The sequence below is a fragment of the Aulonocara sp. 'chitande type north' Nkhata Bay genome, linkage group LG20 (genome assembly GCF_057382095.1).
Source record: "Aulonocara sp. 'chitande type north' Nkhata Bay isolate Kocher_YH1m ecotype deep benthic linkage group LG20, A_spYH_male_GT1.1, whole genome shotgun sequence".
NCBI lineage: Eukaryota > Metazoa > Chordata > Actinopteri > Cichliformes > Cichlidae > Aulonocara > Aulonocara sp. 'chitande type north' Nkhata Bay.
Genome location: NC_141363.1, coordinates 21,672,789 through 21,696,736, shown reverse-complemented (window position 1 = coordinate 21,696,736; position 23,948 = coordinate 21,672,789). Strand labels below are relative to the sequence as shown.

Genomic DNA, 23,948 nt, shown 5'->3' with positions numbered 1-23,948 from the left:
GTTTTTCTGAAAGTTTGAAGATTTACTTGTGAGTTGTTTTCTTCGAAATCCCCCCAAACAGTCAATGTCATTTTAGTTATCATCTGCAAATTGAATTCAGTATTTAATTTTTAGAAAAGTGAGCTGCAGATTTAATGAGTTTTGACATGCTGAGGTGAGGCAAGACTAAGAGAGAGGCAGCAAAACAAAGAGCGCCTCAGACCCTCAGACAGACGAAGAGCTGCTGCTTCAGCAGTTTGGTGATTCACTAATAAGAAGCGCATGAGGAGAGTTTCCCCAGCAGCAACTTGGCAAAAGAGCAGTGGAACCTGATCACTGTCCACAGATGCAACAGACACAAACAACAACGTACTGTGAAGATTTAAATCAGACGGTTAGATACTTTACTGATCGCACAAGGCAAATTCGGTAGTTTCAGGATCCTGCACAGGTTGTTGTTTTGCACATAACAAACGGCAGCTAATTGGTGTTTTTTTCCTAGACACATAGAAACCTTTCAGATGAAACCTCAGCAGGATGAAATAACCCTGAATGCTAATTAGAGTCTTCTGATATCATCTTACATTTCGTTGACAGATACACCTGCAGATTAAGATTTTACATTAAACACATGATCAGAATAATTAAAAAGCAGCTGACAACCGAAACAGTTTTAATATAATATTTCGGCATTAACCCACAAGAGCCAGACCCATTTTTACAGTCAGGAAAACTATGAGAGAGTAAATGTTAAAACTGATCAGGAACTTTCCTCAGCGTGTAAATGGGCCCATGCTTCATCAAAGATACTGCTGTCCCAAAAAAGCTGCCCTGTGGTGAATCATATTATGAGTTTATGGCTCAGTCGCACTAGAGTAAGAATTCAGTTTATAAATGCAGACAGATTTAGTTTGCAATCAGTCACAGTTGATCTGGCCCAATCAGCACAACTCATCTGTGGTCGGTCTGTTTGCATAGGGGCCGTAAACCGGTTGCATCCTGGCTATATTTCTACATAAAAGCGAGGTTGCTGAGTGCCAATGTCATTTTGCTCTTGAATTTGTATCCTCCAGCAACTACATCTCTATTTGTGCAGGAATTTCAGAATGTTTATTTCAAATCTACGAGGTTCTAGCCTGACTCTGAATGAAAGAAGTTAGTTAATTTAGTTCAAACTCTGTTTAATTGGAATTTCTGCATATGTTGATGGCAACAGATGGTAAAAGTTGCATTAATGTTGGCCATTCATGGAGACTCCAAACACTGTTGCCCCAGTGCGACTCTGGTTTTAGGTCATAGTGAGATGTTTGTTAGTTCCAGCTCCTTGAATGGATGCTTGTTAAAGCATCCATTGGCATCACATTTAAACAAACTGGGTGAGCCTACAGTTTTAGCACCTTAGATCCAGCTGTTGTTTGGGACGCAGCAGAAAAGCCAAAATAAAATAAATAATCTGAAGCTATCTCTCGGTGTCCAGTACTGCACCATTTTTGCATCTTTTCCTTGTATATATTTCTCTAAAATGCTAGTGATGCTAGCTATGTGACAGAACAGCCATACTTAATGTGATTAAAGATGTCCTTTAGTTTCCACTCTAAACTTCCATTTAAATACCAATAACTGTCCAACATTTTCAGAGAAAAGAATGGTTTCTTTTTTTTGTTATAATTTCAGAACTCACATAATTTGTTGGGTGTGAGGAGTATGAAAGATTCAGAGGAGCCCTCGGCCTTTTAGTCTTGTTCCTATTTACTAGATGGATGCATCCCACAGTGTGAACCTGCAGGAATATTTTTATTACATTCTGAAAATAAACTGGATCTAAATCACTGCAGATCTGAGGAACTTTCTTTTTTTATCTTTCAGCTTAATCGTGACTCAGACTCTCAGTTTTTTTCTTCAGTCAAGAGGATGAAAGATTCACCGGGTTTAAATGTTTTATCATGAAAACGGCTTTAGGCTCCAGGTAGAGGGTGAGTGGATGGGTCTCACACAGAGACTCACACAGATATTGTTGAGTCTTAATCTCTCTGCTGCACTGAGCCAAAATGAGGGATGACTGCTGGATTTAAAGAGTGCATAATGAGGGTGAAGAGGAAGAAAAATGGGGTGCAGAGAAAGTGGCGAATATATGGAGAAAGGGAGGAAATCTGTGCTACAGGGCAAGAAGAGAGCTTCATTTTTCTTCATCATAACACGTGAAAAAAAGTTTAGGGAAATAACAAAACTCAATTAAAAGCCGGCTGAAAGAAAAAACAAAGCAAAATGAGAAAGAGCGAGATAAAGGTGATTAAAATAAGAAGAAAAGAGTCTTAAAGATGTTGATCAGCTCTTAGTTTGGCCTTTTAAAACATGAAAGGAAAATTTTTGCAGTTGTTTCCTATTAATGTGGAGAAATGTGAACTGAAGATGAGTTACTGATAAAAAAAACTAAATTCTAGTAAAAGAATTCTGCATTTTAAATCAAAGATTTGTCTCAGGAGACTGAGCCAAAGGGAAGATTATGAGCTCATTCAAATCCAGTGGTGGAAATCACACAGTCTCAGCATTAAAAATGACTCCTTTACAAGTGCAAGCAAATATTAGTTAAAAGGTTACTGTTTAAAGTGCATGTATGCAGAAGCCTCTTTTTGCTGCATTATTAATCTTTTTTTACACGCAGATTATTTAACTGTGACAGTTTAGAAAAGCAGTTATTTTATTATATCCTCAGTATGAGCCGTCAGCTGTTAGAGGAACGCTTCGTAAAAGTGGTGAAAACACAGTATGGTCCTTCTGAACAGGTGTGGGCCTTATGTGGGCCTGTACAGCAGCTTTATCCCTCAGCCCGCCGCCCCACATAATCAGACAATGTCCCACATTTCACAAGTTTATGAAAGTAAACTCGTGAGTCTCATAAGAAACACGTACCTCAAAAATAGATGTTCTGATCTATTTATGCTTCCCCTGCTGCAAATAAGATGAAATGATTAGAAGACAGAGCAGCAGCTGAAATAAGTTTGAACAATAATGCAAAAAGAGAAAAAAACAAAGCACAAACGTTGAAGCTTACTGATTAACACATTCACCATGAAAATCCCTGAATAGTTTCCAGGTGGAAAAATGAAACTCAGTAGGTCACAAACCCGGGTGGTGTAAAGAAAGGCATCTTGAATCCATCCTTTGTAGGGACCCTTGGGAAATAAAGGAGTGGCTGAAAGTACCTTCATTTAGTTGGAGTTGGGAAAACTGTATTCAAATAAATGGACTGTTTCTGTTCAGGAATAGTTGGCAGCTTTGTGCTTATTCAGGAGGTATCAAAATTTGAGAGCATCTCAAATTTTTCTGATACCCAGTGGAAAAGAAGTCATATTTGAGTAAATGTTCTCATTTTCCTTGTATTTTGCCTCCTCTACTTTTATTTTCACCTAATTTCCTTTTAAAAATAAGATTTGTTATTTTGTTACATTTTCATTTCTTGTGTCCTCAGGTTCTTTTACTTTTACATTGCAACTGTTTCCTCTATGAAGCACTTTGAACTTTTGTCACGTGTATGAAGTGTTATGCAGCTAAAAGTTAGTTTGTGCCCGTCGACCAGCTTGTCGACAATCAAGTGTTTCCTGACAATGTGACCAGTAACATGTAAAAAATGTTTTCATTTGCCTGGAAAACTCCAGGCATCATTACAGCCTGGAGCCAACACATACAAGGAATGAATACTTGTTTGTTTTTTATGCCGATGATGCGAGTTTCTACATCACATCCGACTCATCTCAGCTTTATCTCTTTCCTCTTTCTTCAGTAAACCTTTAAATGCAGATAGTTTTCATTTCCAGAGTCTTACTTTAGTCATATTTGATTTGGTGTAATATGATATATATGATAAAATATGATATAGATAACAGATATGTAGCTTTAAAACCCGTTCTCCTTTTCACTACTTTAGCACCACTGTACATATTCCTTTAACAAACAGCAAACTCAGCTCATTTGCACTCATGTTTTATGAGCATGAGTGCAAATGAGATTTAACACTGCACTGGATTGCTCAGGATCAAACATAGCAGACCCAACATAGAAAGTGATTATTGTGGTTTTACTGGTCAAAGAAGCAAACAAAGACCAGTATGAGCCTACAAATATTCATTGAATACATGAATGTGTTGATATTTGACATTAAAAAGAGGAACTGAACTTAAGTTTTTGTAGAAAGAAGTGTTGATCATAAGAGAAAGGACGTTTGTTAAGAGAACCTCAAAGTGTGAAGCTATCATCACCAATTCTACAAAACAGTCTATTTATTAAACACATTTTATTACGTGTGTGTATTTTCAGGGTCGTGACAGCGATAGCACAGCTCTGTGTGTGAAGAACAGATCGGCTTTCGAGCACCAACACCACCACCTGCTGCACTGTCTGGAGAAGACAACGGTGAGGTTTCAGACATTTAATTTCCCTCAGGACCATCAACTATTACATCTTATGCAGACAGAACTCAAGCTGCCTCTTACTTTTTTGAACACCAGTTTAAAATATCTTCAGCAGTTCTTTGTCTTTGTACAAAGCCTTAATATAAACTCTGTTTCTGATCCTAGAAACAGAAGCTGGATAAACAGACTCACCAAAGTTTCCTTTAAGTCGCCCTTCTGGATTCTCTCAGTACATTTTGAAATTTACATTTCATTCAGCCCCTTTCATCCATGCCATTAAAATAAGCTTACAGTCATTCAGTGTAGAGAGAGAGATATTTTAGCTTCACTTTTTAAGACGGTCAGCAGTCACAGACTGAAGATCACACATAGATTAATGAACAGAAGAATTTCAACAGCTTCATCTGGAAAAACTAAAGACAAAAAGACAATCATACGCAGAAAACACCCTAAAAATAACACAAATATCCCAAAAATAAAAGAAATGAGAAGAAAAAATATACTTAAGAGACTGTAAAACTGTAACATACAAATTAGGCCACAAAAATATGCAGAGGCAGAAAATCACAAAGATTTAGATTTACGACTTCAGAGAAATGCAAAAGCGCATCTTCCACAATCCACACATGCAAGATTGAAACTTCAGCTGACCTCCCTCCTTCCTGCCTCTGCTTACAGAACCATGAGTTCACAGATGAGATGACCTACAGCGAGCTGTGTATGACTGAGTCAGTGGGCTTCAGGACCAGTCGCAGCACTTCTCTATCCAGCCAGCAGGGGGCACAGAACAACCCCACCGGCTGCTGCCCCCGCAGGGCCAGGAGGCGAGCTGCCATGCGCCTGGCTAACTCCACTGCATCAGTCAGCCGGGGGAGCGTCCAGGAGCTGGACACCCTGCATATCAAAACAACCTCCATACCGCCACAAACGTAAACACAGATGCTATAATCAGATAAAGATACACACCTGCGTATCTAAATTTATCACACAAATAAAAAAACAACCTTTTGCTTATCTTTTCTTTTCTCTTTTTCTTTATTTCAGCCGTTCCAGTCTGAACGCCCAGGCTGACAACCTAAAGCTGAACTGCGGGGAACAAGATTTCACTGCTGCGATCATCAGCATTCCCACGCCGCCGGCCAACACACCGGACGAAAGCCTCCCCCCATCGCCTGCCCCCATCCCCGGCATCCTGCGCAACACCCGAGCAACAGCTTTTACCCATGAAACCGTCAAAATCTCCTCCTTATAACCTCCAGCTCCACACATGACATCCCTCCTGACACCCCTCCGCCCCACCAGCCACTTTCCCAGTGAACTTCCTTTGAACCTCTGATCCTGGATCTGGGGCGCTGCTAGCTGAAATATCGGGAAGAAAATACTCAGATTGATTCCTGACTGATTGCTTTAACTTCCACATGCATTTCGCTGGTTACATGGATTAAACAGTCGTATAGCTAAAACAGCAGGTGAGATGGGAAGAAAAATGTACGACCACATCCAACGACAACTGAAAAATAAGAACCTCAAAAAAAAAAAAAAAAAGCTCAAATCAAAAGCTACAACTTCATGAACGAAGCAAAAGACCTTCTTAAACCTTTAGGATCCACCCTCATGCATTTTGTCTCCTTGCACACATTTGACCCGCCTTGCACAGTTTTGACCTTTTAGATCTCATTGCACAAACCCATGAAGAGTTCAACCTGAAACATCAGTGGAAAAGAAGCCAAGACTCCAAAAGTCATCCCGAACTGGCTGATGGTTTGGCTGGCTTCGTTTTCCCTCCTTTAGAGGAGGCATGCTAAATGACTGCTGACGACAGAAGTTTTATTTTTCAGTGTAAACTCGACATGAATGGACTGAGTGGTTTTATAAAAACAAGAGAGCATTACCTGTTGCTTTGGGGGGGACCAGCAACCACCAGAGGATCATTTAGAACAGGCTGGTTTAGTTATTGGTAAAAGATTTAATGGAGATGACCTGTAGACAACCAAATAACCCTCAGCAGCTTGAAGGGCCATATCTAAGACATTTTGAGGTTTTTATTTTCTTGTAGGAAACGTGTGCCGGAACTTTTGTTTTCTTTGGCTGGATTTCTTTTCATTCCAACGACAGACTACATGTTGAAGCCTGAATGGAGCGACAGTGCTGCACAGCTAAGTTCACTTCTGGATCTCTTTTGCTTGAAACATGAAGGTTTAAACTCTAAACAAAAAGCTGAAAGACTCATCTGCACTCAAATGGACTTTTGAAGAGTTTGTGGACGAGCTCTCTGACGGTTCTCGCTGAGCAGCTGAAGGTCTCATATTTAGAAAATCAAGGAAATCATGAAGGGGAACTCTTGATTACTTGAACTTCAAATAATTTGGGAAGCTCAGTGAAACCCAACAATCTTTGTTGAGCAACTCGCAAAACTACACTGGGCAGTCTGCATCTTTAAGGAGCTGGTCTGAGCAGCACTGGACTCACCTGGTTTTCTAAATAAACTGTGGAGAGTTAAATTAATGGTCCTGGACTGGATTACTCTGGTCTAGTCTGACTGTAGCTCTGAAGTGTTTGTCAGTGTTGACACTAACGCCCAGACCGGGATCAAGAGCCTTTTACCTTTCAAAATATGCAACATTACAACAAGCAGGAAAATAGCATCAACAAATGAACAGAATAATATTAATAACAGTTATAATGTGTGTGTTTAAAACTACAGTAATTATTGCAGGGAACAAAGTGTAAAGCAACTAAAAAAATGCATTTGTTATGCGATCTTTCCACTGAGAGAGAACATAACGAGTATTCTGCAATAGATTTGAAGGGGAAAGGAAACGCCGACACTGAAAGCTCTTTAAGCGCTGAGAGTACGTTCGCCCCGACGACGGACACTTTGGAAGAAAAAGGCTTGTTTTTCACATCTTTGCTGAAGTGGAAAACATCCACATGAGCAATGATTCACGCTTGTTTATATCATTAATCCTCTGTTTCTTCTGTAATGTCTTCATGCTTTTAAAGGCTTTAATACGAGTAACTCATCCACAATATTTATAGAGCTTATTTAATCTTTTGCCAACATGCTCTTATAACATAAGGTAATGTTATGATGCTAAACTAAAGTTCCAACAAATGAGAAACTTTTAGAATTTTTAGTTGTTTTATTTCTTTTAAATGTATAATCCAATTAAACAAGTCATGATGCTTCTTTACAAATAGTTGTTTCTCTGAGCACGAGGCTGCCAGTGACATTCAAAAGTGTGAACATCTATCAGCTGGACAGTAAGTCAGCTAAGTATGTTACTGTTAATGGATCGGGCGAGTCCGTTTTTAAACCAACAAAATCACTTCATAACTGTAAAAGAAATGTTGTTGATACACCTGGTAATCATGTTTACACTTGTAATGAAACCGCTCTGCGACCAGACTGAGACGCCTCCTCCGGGGTCACACAAGTGAGATATAATGTTCACATCTGTGCAATCAAACTGCACCAAATAAGAAAATGAACCAGAGTTCAATTTGAACAGACTAAACAGGGCATTTGTACACAGTCTTTACCTTACACGTTCAAGAGAGACGGGTCTCCTTTACTGGCATCTGAACGCTGACAGAGAGGAATCTGTGCGAGAGTCTCAGTCTGTTATCAGCTAAATCCACAAAAATCTAAATCTAGTATAACTAAAATAATGATCACAACTCTACAAATAAGGGATTTGAAGTTGAACATTAATGTTTTTACTTCTTAGTATGCAGGCGGAAAGAAATGGTAACTCAATATGAGTTTAACTGAGTTCAGTGCACTGATTTGAGTAAAATAAAGGCTCTGTTTGCATCTATGGAAACATGTAGCGTCAGCGCTCACTGGACGGAGACTCGTGCTCAGATGTGTTGAAAGTTACCCTTTAAATATACGTCAGCACGTGCATTCAAAACCATACATGCTTTTTCAAGAGTGGACGCCGTCGGCCACGTGTGAGCTCAGCCGCGAGCGATTTGTTGAAGCGTTTCCTTGAACCATTTAAGAGCGAGTGTGAATGCGTGACACACAGACAGAAGACAAGAGGTACATACTGTAACATATTTTGTATCATAAACTTTCACCCGCATCTTCCAATCAAATCCTCAAATCTAAACAAAAAAAAGATAAAAATAGAGAAAAAGAAAAAAGAGATGAAAGTCATCGGGTATCTGACTGGCGTTCCTTCGTGCATGAGCCTCGTACAGTAGAAGTAGCACTACTGATCATAGGAATTTATAAAGCATATCAGAGAAAAAAAGAGAAAAAAACACGACATAGTGGGGAAGAAAATCTCATCATCTGTTCTTTTGCATGACGACTCTTATTGTTTTCTCTCCTGCCAGTTGTTGGTTTGTTTTCCTCATCCCCTCTGTCCCTGAATCTTTTCAAGACGAGTGTTTGCACCACCGAGCAGTTAGATTACCGAGAAGCAGATTATTATCAGTGAATCATTCAGGCATGTTCCTCGCCAGAATGCAAAGTGTGTATGCGCGAGGTCGGGCGGCTGTTTGTGCGTGTACGTGTGAATGCGTGTATGTGTTCGTATGATGAGCAGTCACAAATATGCATGGATACCGTTATAGGTATTTTATCTGTTTTCTCCTGTAGTTTAATGAGAGAGCGGGGACTGGACGGACGGGCTGGACGGATCTTTGGCTTGTTTTCTGAAATACCTTCGCAGTCTCAATGTTTTCGCTTTATTCTGTAGCTATGGCCTCCAGCTGGCATCCACCCCCCAATGTCTGTGTCGAATGACAATTACACAAAAAAGGCGCATTGATGCCCACTCGCTTACTCTTTAAGTCAGTTATTATCAAACTTAAAAATAGGTTGTGTTAAATTAGCCAGCTGATACGCTGTGGCCTCGTTGGCCTTCTGACTTTTGTTTTTACATTTCCTTTCCCTTACACGTTTCTTTTAATTATTATTACTTTTCAATTCCAAAACTGTGAAGCAAGTTCATTTTTTAAGTTGATATAAATCCAGTGTTATTTCATGAGTGAGGTACTGTCACTCATGCAGATGCTGATGGGTGGAGCCATGGCTGGGATTCATGGCTTGACTGTAATTTACTGGGGTCTGCTGTTTAATGTCATGTTGCTTTGTTGTCTTTGGAAATCAGGAAACATCTAAATTTAAATTTGAGCGTCCTTCTTTGGTAATTTAGTCCTGTCATAAACCTTCATAGAGATGTAATATATATGTTTCAGTCATGGCTTAGAACGGGACATACGTGTAGTGATTCAGGGGGTGACGCTGTCCTGGGGACTGGCCTGACCATGAGATGTAATAATCACGGTTTAAGTGTAGTGATTACCGCAGTCATAGATTTTATTGTGATTGGTCGGCAGGTCCAAATTCATCCATTAACCCCCCCCCCCCCCCCCCCAGTCAGATGTTCTCTGTATGTCACAGTTTCAGCACGAGGTTTAAAGAGCAACCTAATAATTCCAGTTATTAATGAGAAATGTAATGAGATGAAATTAAATGTAATGTAGTAATGAGAAAATAACAATTTTCCTTAATGCTGTGTTTAGATTTATAAGCAACAGGAATCTCCTGATGAGGATCCGGAGTCTTGGGGAAAAATATAAACTGTTCTTTCTGACTCTGTCTACTGCTTACACTGTTATATTTTTCCAGAAGCCCAAAGGCTACTCATAGAACCAGAGTTATGTGTGCAACAGATTTGATGAATGTGTGAAAGACTGTTTCCAGTTAAAACTGGGTGTTAAGTTGCTCTTTAACTTATTTATGTTGCTTTGAGAATGACGTGGTGGTTCTAAAGCATTTGAGCACAGGTAATTCAATTTAAATGTCACTTTTTTTTAAATGTCAGGTGAACCTGACTGAAGCACACTGGTCTGATCCTGAGGTGACACAATGGGAGCTTAGATGAGATGATCAGCAGCATTTCAGACGCCTCAGAGTTAAAGTGTTGATGTTCAGTCTCAGAGAGAGAGTGAGGAGCGATGGATGAATGACGGAGAAAACAGCATTAAAGCACAGAGGTGTATATTCCATTCCACTAATAAAGACAACAGAAATCAGAATGTGGTGTGCTGCGTTTGTTCCTCAACATTTATCCGTCACTGTTACAAACTGCTCGTGCAGGTCCAGCAGTTTGTAACAAACCCCAAACTGTCCAAAATTCCCCAGAATCGCTCTTGGCTCATTATTTCTGGATCTATTTTGTATCTAACTTGTGAGCTCTAGCATCAATGGATTCAGGGGTATGCTTGGTAAAACACTGACCTCTAGTGTCGTGTATACAGATTACAAGCCACTGTGTTTCCTTTTATTCCTTATTCTGACATGGACACTTAGTGCCCTGTACCAAATTTTGTTACCAGATAAAATGGTACAGAAATCTGCAGGCACATTTGCAGATTCACATAATAATAAATATGTAAGAGGTGCTCCTGCAAATATCACAGAAACAGCCATCATTTTAAAAGGGATCTGATATAATCGAGCTCCTGGTTTTCTGAAGTTTCTCTGCTTTTCACTCATTTTCAGTCGACTCCTGATATCTGACCATTTTCAGAGGATTATTTTGTCACTTGTTGAAGCACTGAACACTGACCTATGAATCAAGGCACCTAATTCAAGGGAGTGATGTTGTGTCTACACATAGCATACATTTTCACTGCTATGCAGATGACACCAAACTTCAAGATTCAAGATCCTTTATTTGTCACATGAATGTCGCATAAATATGCAAATACAACACGCAGTAAAATGTGTCCTGACACACTCAACTGTGCAAAAAAGAGAGAACATTATATACTTTATCTATCTTTATCTATCTATCTATCAACTTTATCTATTCATGAAGCCAGATAACACACACGAATTGCTTAAACTGCAGGAATGTCCTGGATGACCTCTAATTTTCTGCTTCTAAAATCTTAGAAATATGGTCTCTAACCAGATTCTTACTCTGGATGGCATTACCTTGGCCTCCAGTAACACTGTGAGGAACCTCGGAGTCATTTTTTGACCAAGACATGTCCTTCAACGCACATATTAAACAAATATGTAAGACTGCTTTCTTCCATTTGCATATCTCTAAAATTAAAAATATCCTGGCTTCCCTTCATTGGCTCCCTGTTAAATCTGGAATTCAAAATCCTGCTCCTCACATACAAGGTCTTAAATAATCAGGCCCCATCTTATCTTAATGACCTTGTAGTACCATATCACCCTATTAGAGCACTTCGCTCTCGCTCTGCAGGCCTACTTGTTGTTCCTAGAGTATTTAAAAGTAGAATGGGAGGCAGAGCCTTCAGTTTTCAGGCCCCTCTTCTGTGGAACCAGCTTCCAGTTTGGATTCAGGAGACAGACACTATCTCTACTTTCAAGATTAGGCTTCAAACTTTCCTTTTTGCTAAAGCATATAGTTAGGGCTGGACCAGGTGACCCTGAATCCTCCCTTAGTTATGCTGCAATAGACGTAGGCTGCCGGGGATTCCCATGATGCATTGAGTTTTTCCTTTCCAGTCATCGTTCTCACTCACTATGTGTTAACAGACCTCTCTGCATTGAATCATATCTGTTATTAACCTCTGTCTCTCTTCCACAGCATGTCTTTTATCCTGTCTTCCTTCTCTCACCCCAACCGGTCGCAGCAGATGGCCCCGCCCCTCCCTGAGCCTGGTTCTGCTGGAGGTTTCTTCCTGTTAAAAGTGAGTTTTTCCTTCCCACTGTCGCCAAAGTGCTGCTCATAGGGAGTCATATGATTGTTGGGCTTTTCTCTGTATGTATTATTGTACGATCTACTGTACAATATAAAGCGCCTTGAGGCGACTGTTGTTGTGAGTTGGCGCTGTATGAATAAAATTGATTTGAATAAGATTAGACTTAGCAAAGAGCCCATTTTAAACTCCATCTTTAGGCACTTCGCTACTAGAAGCCTATTGGAAAAAACACATCATGTGTATAAGCTTCACATGATACCATGTGTCCTCTTTTTTTATGTGAACAAACGAAAAATGCCAAAGACATAAAATACTATTTCTGTACTAAGAAGGCGATTCCCAAAGAGCTTCGTTTTTCAGCATAAAAATCCCAAACACACTAAAACCATACCTTCATAGACACACACCTGTTAGAATTATAAACTTAGTTTTTGCCTTGTGTTTTGTTGTATGTTTGCATGTGTCAATAAATTTTACATTTTCCTAATAAACTGTAAAGAAATACAGGATAAATCAAGACCTTATGCAATTTCAACAATTCCAACAGTCTATGTCAGTTTTCCACATTAAATCAAGTCTTACAGATTACAGAGGACATACATAAACCCTCAGAGTTGTGTGTTACACATTACATCTCCTCATGGCCAGACAGTTTTTCTCCTGTGGCGTAAACCTAGTGTCACCACACCAGAAACAGAAATAGATTTTTCTGAAAAAACGTATACCTATTACTTCATTGCAGTTATCACACTGTGAGGAGCAGTGCATTGGTGAGCCGGTTCTGGCTCCTCAGCCACATCTTTGACACCTCTGTTTTATCTATCTGACCCTCCATCAAGGAGGTTATGTTTTTGGTAGTGCTCGTGTGCATGTCACATCTGTATATCTTGAAAGATTTTTCATGAATTTTGATCAAACTCTGCAGGCGATGTAGAGTGGGGTCATGTCAGCAGTCCATTAAAATCTGGCTTACACCCACCGCGGTCTTCAAGGTCGACTGAATGATTTATTGGTGGAAAATGGACAAAAAGCCTTATAACTTAAAAACTATGATTCTTACAAGTGTTGTTGTCAACATATAGAAAGTACTTGATTCATCTGCGCGTCAAAGTAATAATAATACTAAAAATATCTATTTTTAAAAAAGTTCTAACTGCTATTATTTGTATTGATAATATATAGGCATAAAGTGAGTAATATACAAGGATTTTAAATATCACTTTACTTTGGACATATGACCTCTTCTTTGAAGTCAAGTAGAGTCAAATTTTTCATAAAATGTCTATTATTTTTAAAGCAGCGCTTAAAATTCAGCTGTCTTTGTGTGTGTTAGCTACATTTAGGAAATGATACTGTTACATGGGGATTCTAATTCCACATTGCATCCAAATATTACACTACATTTGACCTCTGACCTCACTTTTACATTTGACATTTGCCTTTCTTCCTGACGCCAAAAAGCATTTCGAGTATGTTTAAAGATTTTACTGTCAAGAGAACGAGAATGAGCTGTGTGATGATTTAGAAATATCCCGTACTGTACTGTAATATAATAAGCTCAGCTTAGTCATGTCCAATTATTTACAAATCAATAATAAGCAATAATAATGAAATAGTAGAAATAGTCATCTGGCACTGATGTCAAAATTCTTTTAAAATTATTTTTAAATTATCTGTACGTGTGTGAGTAGACGTGGGGAAAGAGGCATCCGTCAGTATGAGTGTGTGACAGGACTAACTTGTTTTACTTGAAAACTTTACTGTGTTAAAGTTACAGTTTTACTGTGTAAAACTGTAACCTGGAAAATTTCCCTAGTATCAGTTTTGTTCCTCTTTGATTTGATGTGGTTTGACATTTTGACCTGGTGGGAGAGTCCCAACTTTTGCACCAATTAGCACCAGAACTGCAGAGGAAAGTTAAACAGGAAACAGTTCTTTTAACAGTTTAGCAGTTTAACCTCGTTGCAGCTCTCTTGCCCTTTTTTATTCTTTTATCTTCCATATTCAGCTATGACGAACCACTAGAAAATAGTTTCTTTGCACAATGACATTAAATAATCTGTCTATACCACATAGTTTAAAGCTTTGATTACTTATTATTTTACAGAATTCAAAATATAAAGCTACTCATATACAGTGCTGTAATATATATAGATCAGACTTAAATGATTAAAGCCATCTCCAGCTGCAGCTTTACAGTGAAATTCATATTAACAACCTACAATAAACAGTCACAATTTAAAAAATTAATATTATTGATATATTATACTAATAATCGATGCCTTTACTGTACTTTAGCTACTTTAAGGATATTTTAATGCCAATTTTTATTTCTCTCATTGCCTGAGCACAATTATTACTTTTATTTCAGAGTCCTTAAACTTGTTTCAGTACTTTGTGAAGCAGTTTTTCAATTAAAAAAACATAAACTACATAATGAGTGATTCTATTGGAGCATCTTAAAAGAAATGCAAAGTTTGTCGAGTATTTGGAAGGTGCTGGTGTGGTTCTCACAAGTTCGGGTGTAGACAAATGATGTGCAGCTAAAACCACATGCAACTGGAATGGAAATTCAAAAAGCAAACAAACCCCAAAAAGTTTCCTGTTGGAAACCACGATTGTTCACAGGTGCCAGGCTGCAGGCTATTTGCTTCCTCAGGAAACTGACACCTTCTACCAAAACATACAGTCTAAAAGTCACAATGAATAATGCAGTGATACAGTCTGTTAAAACAGCCAGCATTGTTGCTTTATTCACTGCTTTATTTCTTACTACGTTCTATTTGAAAAGGACTTTGTGTGGATGCAAAGAAAAAAAGCTGTGACTGGTGGTTACAGTGGGGCAAAAAAGTATTTAGTCAGCCACCGATTGTGCAAGTTCCCCCACTTAAAATGATGACAGAGGTCAGTAATTTGCACCAGAGGTACACTTCAACTGTGAGAGACAGAATGTGAAAAAAAAATCCATGAATTCACATGGTAGGATTTGTAAAGAATTTATTCATAAATCAGGGTGGAAAATAAGTATTTGGTCACCTCAAACAAGGAAAATCTCTGGCTCTCACAGACCTGTAACGTCTTCTGTAAGAAGCTTTTCTGTCCCCCACTCGTTACCTGTATGAATGGCACCTGTTTGAACTCATCATCTGTATAAAAGACACCTGTCCACAGCCTCAAACAGTCAGACTCCAAACTCCGCCATGGCCAAGACCAAAGAGCTTTCGAAAAATGGAAGACATACAAGACCACTGATAATCTCCCTCGATCTGGGGCTCCACGCAAGATCTCATCCCGTGGGGTCAAAATGATCATGAGAACGGTGAGCAAAGATCCCAGAACCACACGGGGGGACCTGGTGAATGACCTGCAGAGAGCTGGGACCAAAGTAACAAAGGTCACCATCAGTAACACACTACAACGGCAGGGAATCAAATCCCGCAGTGCCAGACGTGTTCCGCTGCTGAAGCCAGTGCATGTCCAGGCCCGTCTGAAGTTTGCCAGAGAGCACATGGATGATACAGCAGAGGATTGGGAGAATGTCATGTGGTCAGATGAAACCAAAGTAGAACTTTTTGGTATAAACTCAACTCGTCGTGTTTGGAGGAAGAAGAATACTGAGTTGCATCCCAAGAACACCATACCTACTGTGAAGCATGGGGGTGGAAACATCATGCTATGGGGCTGTTTTTCTGCCAAGGGGACAGGACGACTGATCCGTGTTAAGGACAGAATGAATGGGGCCATGTATCGTGAGATTTTGAGCCAAAACCTCCTTCCATCAGTGAGAACTTTGAAGATGAAACGAGGCTGGGTCTTCCAACATGACAATGATCCAAAACACACCGCCCGGGCAACAAAGGAGTGGCTCCGTAAGAAGCATTTGAAAGTCCTGGAGTGGCCTAGCCAGTCTCCAGACCTCAACCCCATAGAAAATCTGTGGCGGGAGTTGAAAGTCCGTGTTGCTCGGCGACAGCCCCAAAACATCACTGCTCTCGAGAAGATCTGCATGGAGGAATGGGCCAAAATACCAGCTACTGTGTGTGCAAACCTGGTAAAGACCTATAGTAAACGTTTGACCTCTGTTATTGCCAACAAAGGTTATGTTACAAAGTATTGAGTTGTATTTTTGTTATTGACCAAATACTTATTTTCCACCCTGATTCACGAATAAATTCTTTACAAATCCTACCATGTGGATTCATGGATTTTTTTTTTCACATTCTGTCTCTCACAGTTGAAGTGTACCTCTGGTGCAAATTACTGACCTCTGTCATCATTTTAGGTGGGGGAACTTGCACAATTGGTGGCTGACTAAATACTTTTTTGCGCCACTGTATATATGACTCTGCCTGCATGTATAGTGGTTGTCTTACTGCTCTGTGGTCCAAATCTTTCAGAGGTTCTGGAAACAGACATGCTTATACTGTTCAAAAAGATATGATGGATGAATCTTTGTCTTAATCTTTGTTTTTTGCAGAATGTGGTATGGTGGAATAATTAAGATTTATTCTGTAATTCAGCTCTATAATTATGAGGTGACCAACTGAGTGAAATCACCTAAGACCCAGAGAGGAAGCGCTTAGGAGTCCATCTGCGCTCTCCCTAAGAGATGAGGGGGAGGAGCTTGGTCATTTGGGAGGGCTTCAGAATACAGCTGCTATTACTCCACATAAAAAGGAGCCAGGTGAAGTGGTCTGGGCACCTCTATGCCCTACAAGAAGAAAGCCCAGGATATACTAAGGACTCTCTAGAAAGATTACATCTTTTAGGTGGGTTGAGAAAACCTCAGCGTGAAGAGGAAAGATTTTATTTTGAGCCGTGTAACCATATTTAAAAAGGGAAAAAATGGATGGATCGAGATATCATGGAACATTAGTTAATTCACTCTAAGAATGATGATTTAATTTGTAATTTTCACTTTTTAATGTTATTCTGTTAGTTTTAGTTTCCTGTTATTATTACTTTTGTTCTTACAGATTTTTTTCCTTTGTCATGAAGATCTGAGCTGATCACGAGAAGTTGCTGTGCACCGACTCTTATCTGCATGCATCTTGCATGTCTCGTGTTGCTCGTTTTCTAGGCCATGCTTTGGTTCAGTCGCTCGCGGTATTTCCACTTAAAAACCACTGGATGTGGTCCGGCTTCCGTCATGTTTGAGAAGTTGAACCTGGTCAGGTGTTTTCAAAAACCCGAGTACAGATCCCTGCAGGTCTAAAGAATATACAAACATGGCAGCAGAATGTATCCGACAAAAAAATAAAACAATGAATAATCCAAGTCTCTTCTCCTCAGTAACGAGTCATGAGCTCCTTCTTTATGTACTCATTACCACAAAACTACATCCTCGTCATTAGCTGATTGAAGCGGGCTGCTACTGGATAATTCCTTTTAAGTTGGTGAATTAAACTTATGTTTAATTTGCCTTTTTTTTTTAAGTCCTTTTGCAAATGGAAATTACTGGTGGTTTCTTCCAGTGTTTTTAAATTAATGATGAACCAGTACTCAACATAATGTTTTATACAAGTATAAAATCGTCATATCAGTAGTAGATACCATTGTTTCCATCTTCTCATGTGTAAATTGACAGAAAATTGAAGTTTTTAGTCTTTGCTTTGGAAGCCTTATGAATGTTTTATCTGCAAAACAATGTTTCTATTACTTTCAGTATCTGATTATTATGATGTGGTTTTGAGGGTTTGAACATTAATTGAATTGTGTCTGATTGTCTCACACCAGTTACCATCAGTAGGGGAGACCGGGGATAGTTGTAACATTTTTCACATTTCTGTCTGTAAATTGAAGCTCTTTTAAGGTAGTGGATTCAAAATGTAATGCAAAGTATTTACATGTCTCTGCTATTAAATAGTGCAGCTATTTTCTCTGCAGCACAATTACCCATTGCATGGTATGGCCTCAAACACAAAGAGTGAAATGTTACAATTAACCCCATAGTCTGGGTTAGTTGTAACATATCCTGGGGTAAAATGTAACACAATGAAATAAGGGTACTAACAAAATATTAACATGTAATCTTTGTTTATTCAACACATGAATGCACTTACATCCATTTAGGTAGCTGTGTGTGTGTGTGACAGAATGCAGACATCTAGCTTTTGAACATATTCCAACCCCCCAAATTTTCTGCAACTGAATATTTCATTAATTTTGGTTGGTCTTCCTTGAGTTTGGCCTCATTGGCTCAGTGGGCATTATAACCTACAACTCTTGCACCAATTTTGAACATAACAATGAAGCTGAAAAAATGTAGTTGTTCACCAGCATTGCAATTCCATTACTTTTTATCCTGGCTTACCTTGGTGTGGTTTGCAAAGTGCTTCAGAAAGATGAGGAAATCTGTTTCTTGCACCCATCCTGATTTATTTCCACTACCAGTACGTCCTACTGGTCCATCTCTAACACAGTGGTCTGCATAATGTATGTGTGGGAACACGAACAGTGGAGGAATTGTGTTGCCAATGGCATTAACCGCATATACAAAAGAGACCAGTGAACCTCTCTCTGCTGATGTCGTTGCCCCAACTTGTTTAATATAAGTTAAAGTAATAGTGTGGTAAGTTGTAACATCTGCATTATTGTTACAACTAACCCAGACTGTTGCTGTTACAACTGACCCAGACTCCTATAGCCATGAACTAGCTAACATTACAGCCAACGGCTAAAACATTAGCACTAAAGACCTACACAGAATATATCCCCATAGACATACAAATAACATAATTTAAGTTTGATGAGTTTAACTGCACCACTCGGGTTCAGATCAGGGAGGCCGTTCCTCCCAATCACGCCCCTCCAGGTCTTGCTGTCGTTACCCACGTGAGCATTGAAGTCTCCCAGCAGGACAACAGAGTCTCCAGGTGGAGCACCCTCCAGCACCCCCCCCCCCCCCCCCCCACCCCCCACGGACTCTAAGAAGGCTGGGTACTCTGAACTGCCACTCAGCGCATAAGCGCAGATGACAGTCAGGACCCGTTCCCCGACCCTAAGGCGCAGGGAACAAACCCTCTCGTCCACCGGGAAAAACCCCAACGTACCGGCAGCAAGCCGAGGGGATATTAGAATACCCACCCCAGCCCGCCGCCTCTCACCAGGGGCAACTCCAGACTGAGACAGAGTCCAGCCCCTCTCCAGGAGACTGGTTCCAGAGCCCAAGCCATGCGTAGAGGTGAGCCCGACTATATCTAGCCGGTACCTCTCAACCTCACGCACTAACTCAGGCTCCTTCCCCACCAGAGAGGTGACATTCCATGTCCCTATTGCCAGTCTTGGCAGCCGGGGGTCAGTCCACCAGGGCCTCCGCTCCTGGCCGCCACCCGGCACACAATGCACCCGACCCCTATGGCGCCTCCTGCGGGTGGTGGGCCTGCGGGAGGATGGGCCCATGTCTCCTCTTTGTAGGGCTGTCGTTGTAGGGCTGTCCTGGTTGACACGCCTCTGCAATGTTGCGTGGAGATCAGGGGCAGTACCTGTGGACTGGCAGACCGGGGTGGTGGTCCCCATCTTTAAGAAGGGGGACCGGAGGGTGTGTTCCAACTACAGGGGGATCACACTCCTCAGCCTCCCTGGGAAAGTCTATGCCAGGGTGCTGGAAAGGAGAGTTCGTCCGTTAGTCGAACCTCGGATACAGGAGGAACAATGCGGTTTTCGTCCTGGTCGCGGAACACTGGACCAGCTCTTTATCCTCTCCAGGATACTTGAGGGTGCATGGGAGTTTGCCCAACCAGTCTACATGTGTTTTGTGGACTTGGAGAAGGCATTCGACCGTGTCCCTCGGGGTGTCCTGTGGGAGGTGTTGTGGGAATATGGGGTGTCTGGCCCATTGCTACGGGCCATTCGATCCCTATACAACCGTTGCAAGAGCTTGGTTCGCATTGCCGGCAATAAGTCGGACTCGTTCCCGGTGGGTGATGGGCTCCGCCAGGGCTGCCCTTTGTCTCCGGTTCTGTTCATAATTTTTACGGACAGAATTTCTAGGCGCAGCCAAGTGGCGGAGGGCTTTCGCTTTGGTGGCCTCAGAATCTCATCTCTGATTTTTGCAGATGATGTGGTTCTGTTGGCTTCATCGGGTGAGGGCCTCCAGCTCGCACTGGAACGGTTCGCAGCCGAGTGTGAAGCAGCGGGAATGAGGATCAGCACCTCCAAATCTGAGGCCATGGTTCTCAGCCGGAAAAGGGTGGAGTGCCCACTCCGGGTCAGGGATGAGTTCCTGCCCCAAGTGGAGGAGTTCAAGTATCTCGGGGTCTTGTTCGCGAGTGATGGGAGAAGGGAGCCGGAGATCGACAGACGGATTGGTGCAGCTGCAGTAATGCGGACGCTGCACCGGTCCGTCGTGGTGAAGAGGGAGCTGAGTGTAAAAGCGAAGCTCTCAATTTACCGGTCGATCTACGTCCCTACCCTCACCTATGGCCACGAGCTGTGGGTAGTGACCGAAAGAACGAGATCGCAGATACAAGCGGCAGAAATGAGCTTCCTCCGAAGGGTGGCTGGCCTCTCCCTTAGAGATAGGGTGAGAAGTTCGGCCATCCGGGAGGGGCTCAGAGTAGAGCCGCTGCTGCTCCACATCGAAAGGAGCCAGCTGAGGTGGTTCGGGCATCTGACAAGGATGCCCCCTGGGCGCCTCCTGGGTGAGGTGTTCCAGGCATGTCCCACCGGGAGGAGGCCCCGGGGCAGACCCAGGACACGCTGGAGAGATTATATCTCTCGGCTGGCCTGGGAACGCCTTGGTGTTCCCCCGGATAAGCTGGAGGAGGTGGCTGGGGAGAGGGAGGTCTGGGCCTCTTTGCTTAGGCTGCTGCCCCCGCGACCCGGCCCCGGATAAAGCGGATGAAGATGGATGGATGGATGGAGTTTAACTGCAAAGCAGATAATGCTATTAAACATTGAAATGAAGTAGAAAAACTTACTTTTTGGCATACAAATTACTTTTTTTCATGTTAAATTGTCTGTTTTTGACAAAATGTGCTGATTTTTCACATGTGATAGCAGAACTGAGTTGGGCATGCACAGGATGAGTCACATCATTTGAAACTTAGCCCTGATTGGAGAAATTGGAAGTGTTACAACTGACCCATGTTACAACTACCCCCGGTCTCCCCTACTACAGAAAACTGTAGCTGAATATTGCTTTACTAAAGTAGTTTCACATTCACTTGTTTTTTTGTGGGTTCTTTTAACACTGGCAGCTACTGGTGGGTGGTGAGAACTGGTTTCAACGTTAGTCACTCCCTAAATAAATACTTAGTTTCCTGTTGGTTCAAATGTCAAATGTGGACAGTTTTAAACATCTGCTGAAGTTTGCTAAAACAACCGACTGCGTGTGCAGCTGAAAACCACGTAAACACCTCTGAGCTGAAAAAGAAGTCAAAGGTGAGTGTTTTCTGTCTTCATACAAACTATTCTAATCGTTTTTGTACATGCAGTTGAATAATCTGGCGTTTAACATGATTACATCTGTTGTTCAGCATTAAGGAGCAATATTAATTATTATATACTGTCCTGGTCAAATATGCCATGTCTGTGCAAAGTTTCATGGATCAGTGGTGAATTGAATTAAGTTAAATTAATTTTTGAATTCAAGGAGAACCTTGCCCATGTCCCAAGAAATGTTCCCACCACCTTAATCCAGATTCCCAGGTTCAAGGGTTCCTGCTGCTTTTTGCCGATCATGGAGGAATCTCAATAGTAAGCTGTGATCACGTATAGCCCAAAAGTACATTGTGTCTTGTGTCTTGTACATTGTGTCTTGAGGCACAAGATGTGCTACAGTAGTTAGCACTGTCACCTCACAGGATGTGATATAGATCAACTTTTTGAAATTTAGAATAAAGTGCTGCAAGGATGTAACTGGTCAGTGAAACTACGCATTACTATATAAATGTAAGTACGGTAAATGTGGATCTGCAAGCATAACATAACTAAATCATCAGAAAATGAACAAATCAGAATCTCTTTATGCTAACTGAAGTTAAACTAACTGAGATTAAACCACATCAAAACACACACACACACACGCACACACACACACACACACACACACACACGCACACACACACACACACACACACACACACACGCACACACACACACACACACACACGCACAGCTTTGAATGAACAGATTAGTCTGCAATAAACAGGTTTTGTCTTCAAGTGTCAATTCAACTTGAATTAATTCTTTTCTAATGATATAGCAGTGAGAACAGTGTTTCACTGATGTAATGGTTTTACATTTTTATATAATGAATCCACTTTTCATTTTCCTTTAAAACAATATTTATTATTATTTAACCTTCATGTCTGTTATGTTGTTTGATAGTCAAAGGTGGCAAAAGTGTTCATTACTTAAGTAGAAGTGTTCATGCTCTGAGGCAGTTCTCTGTGAGCGGTAGGACTGTGTGTATTTGCCGTCCTGGCTCCTGGTTTTCAGCTCAAGGTTTCTGAAAATCTAGTGAATTCGATAACTAGTTGATATCATAGGTGTATCTAGTAGGAGGCTGCAGGGTATCACTGGTGGTCGCCAGTGTTGGTAGAACCTCAAAATCCCATCCCTTCGTGAACCTCGGGACCAAAAAATGGTCCCGCCCCAAAAGTGCTCTAAAAATGTTATATATCAATATTTTTTTCTACTTTAAATTAGTCAATCTTTTAAAACTACTTCTGCTTAAAATATCCATGTCAAGTTTTAATTATATTTTCATTGTTTTAACCCTTTAAATCCCAGTTTTATTACATGAGCGCCCTGTTTTTTTAGCCCCAAAAAAAAATAAAATAAATATTTTCCAAAAAAAACATTTGAAGTAATATTTGTTTGTTATTATAATTAGGCCTTTAGATGGACTAAAGATTGGCACCAACAGTCATTTCGATCGCCTTTTTTTTTTTTTTCCAGGAGCGCATTTCATAAAATGCACACTATCGACCACGCCCAAAAAGTGCAATAAAAATATTAAATATTAATTTTTTTTTTCACTTTAAATTGGTCAGTCTTTTAAAACTACTTCTCCCTGAAATATTCATGTCAAGTTTTAATTACATTTCGCGGATTTTAACCCTTTATATCCCGGTTTCGTCACATGAGCGCACTGCTTTTTTTGCCCCAAAAACATAAAACATAAAACATAAAATATTTTCCAAAAAAACCATTTGAAGTAATATTTTATTGTTATTATAATTAGGCCTTTAGATGGACAAAAGATTGGCACGAACATTAATTTCGATCCGGTTTTAATTTTTTTTCCAGAAGCCAAAAATGTCCCCAGGCGGCGCTGCTGCTCCTGCTCCCCCGGGGAGGAGTGTGTTTCGCGCAGCGCCGGAGCATATGGTTCGGTTCCCGTGTCTGCAGCACACACTTCCGCTACCACGTGAAAACAAATACGTCATTTCCTGTTGATTAAAAAAAAAAAAAAAAATCAAACGAACCTAAGGGCAGAAAATGGTCCGGAACGAGCAGCGGGCCAAGCTTCTGTGGTACGCGGGAAATTAGTGTGCCTTTTCCGGGTATCTGTCTCGAGCAGGCCGCTGGAGAACATGTGTATGTTCCAGCAGGCGTCACATGTGGAGCAAGGGCGCCACCCGGTGGACAAATAAAAAAATTACAACTCTAAGGCCTGTAGTCCAAAACGAAACCTAAGCTGGAAACCTGACGGTCGATTTGACCGTAATTTTTCTGGCGTGAAAAATAGCGTTTATAAAGGGTTTCAATGGGGCACAAATCGGCCAAGAGGTTCGATAGTGGATGTATGCCTTTTATTCAGCCATTTAAGCTCATTTAAAAAACTCAGACTGAAATTTTAAAATAAAATGGGAAAAAAATACATGTTTGAAAATTTGGCTATACTCC

At 40.8% G+C, this 23,948-nt stretch overlaps 1 protein-coding gene across 2 annotated transcripts in view; it reads left to right on the top strand.

Moving 5' to 3' along the window:
- The window catches only part of kcnd1 (potassium voltage-gated channel, Shal-related subfamily, member 1), an 83,254-nt gene extending 72,809 nt beyond the window's left edge, over positions 1 to 10,445 (top strand). For both annotated transcript variants that reach the window (XM_086277463.1, XM_086277462.1), the window contains exons 7-9: positions 4,294 to 4,389; positions 5,067 to 5,317; positions 5,433 to 10,445. In XM_086277463.1, coding sequence (XP_086133589.1) covers positions 4,294 to 4,389; positions 5,067 to 5,317; positions 5,433 to 5,640 — 555 coding nt within the window. In that variant the 3' untranslated portion in view covers positions 5,641 to 10,445. The remainder of the gene's footprint in view (positions 1 to 4,293; positions 4,390 to 5,066; positions 5,318 to 5,432) is intronic.
- The last annotated feature ends 13,503 nt before the right edge of the window (positions 10,446 to 23,948 follow it).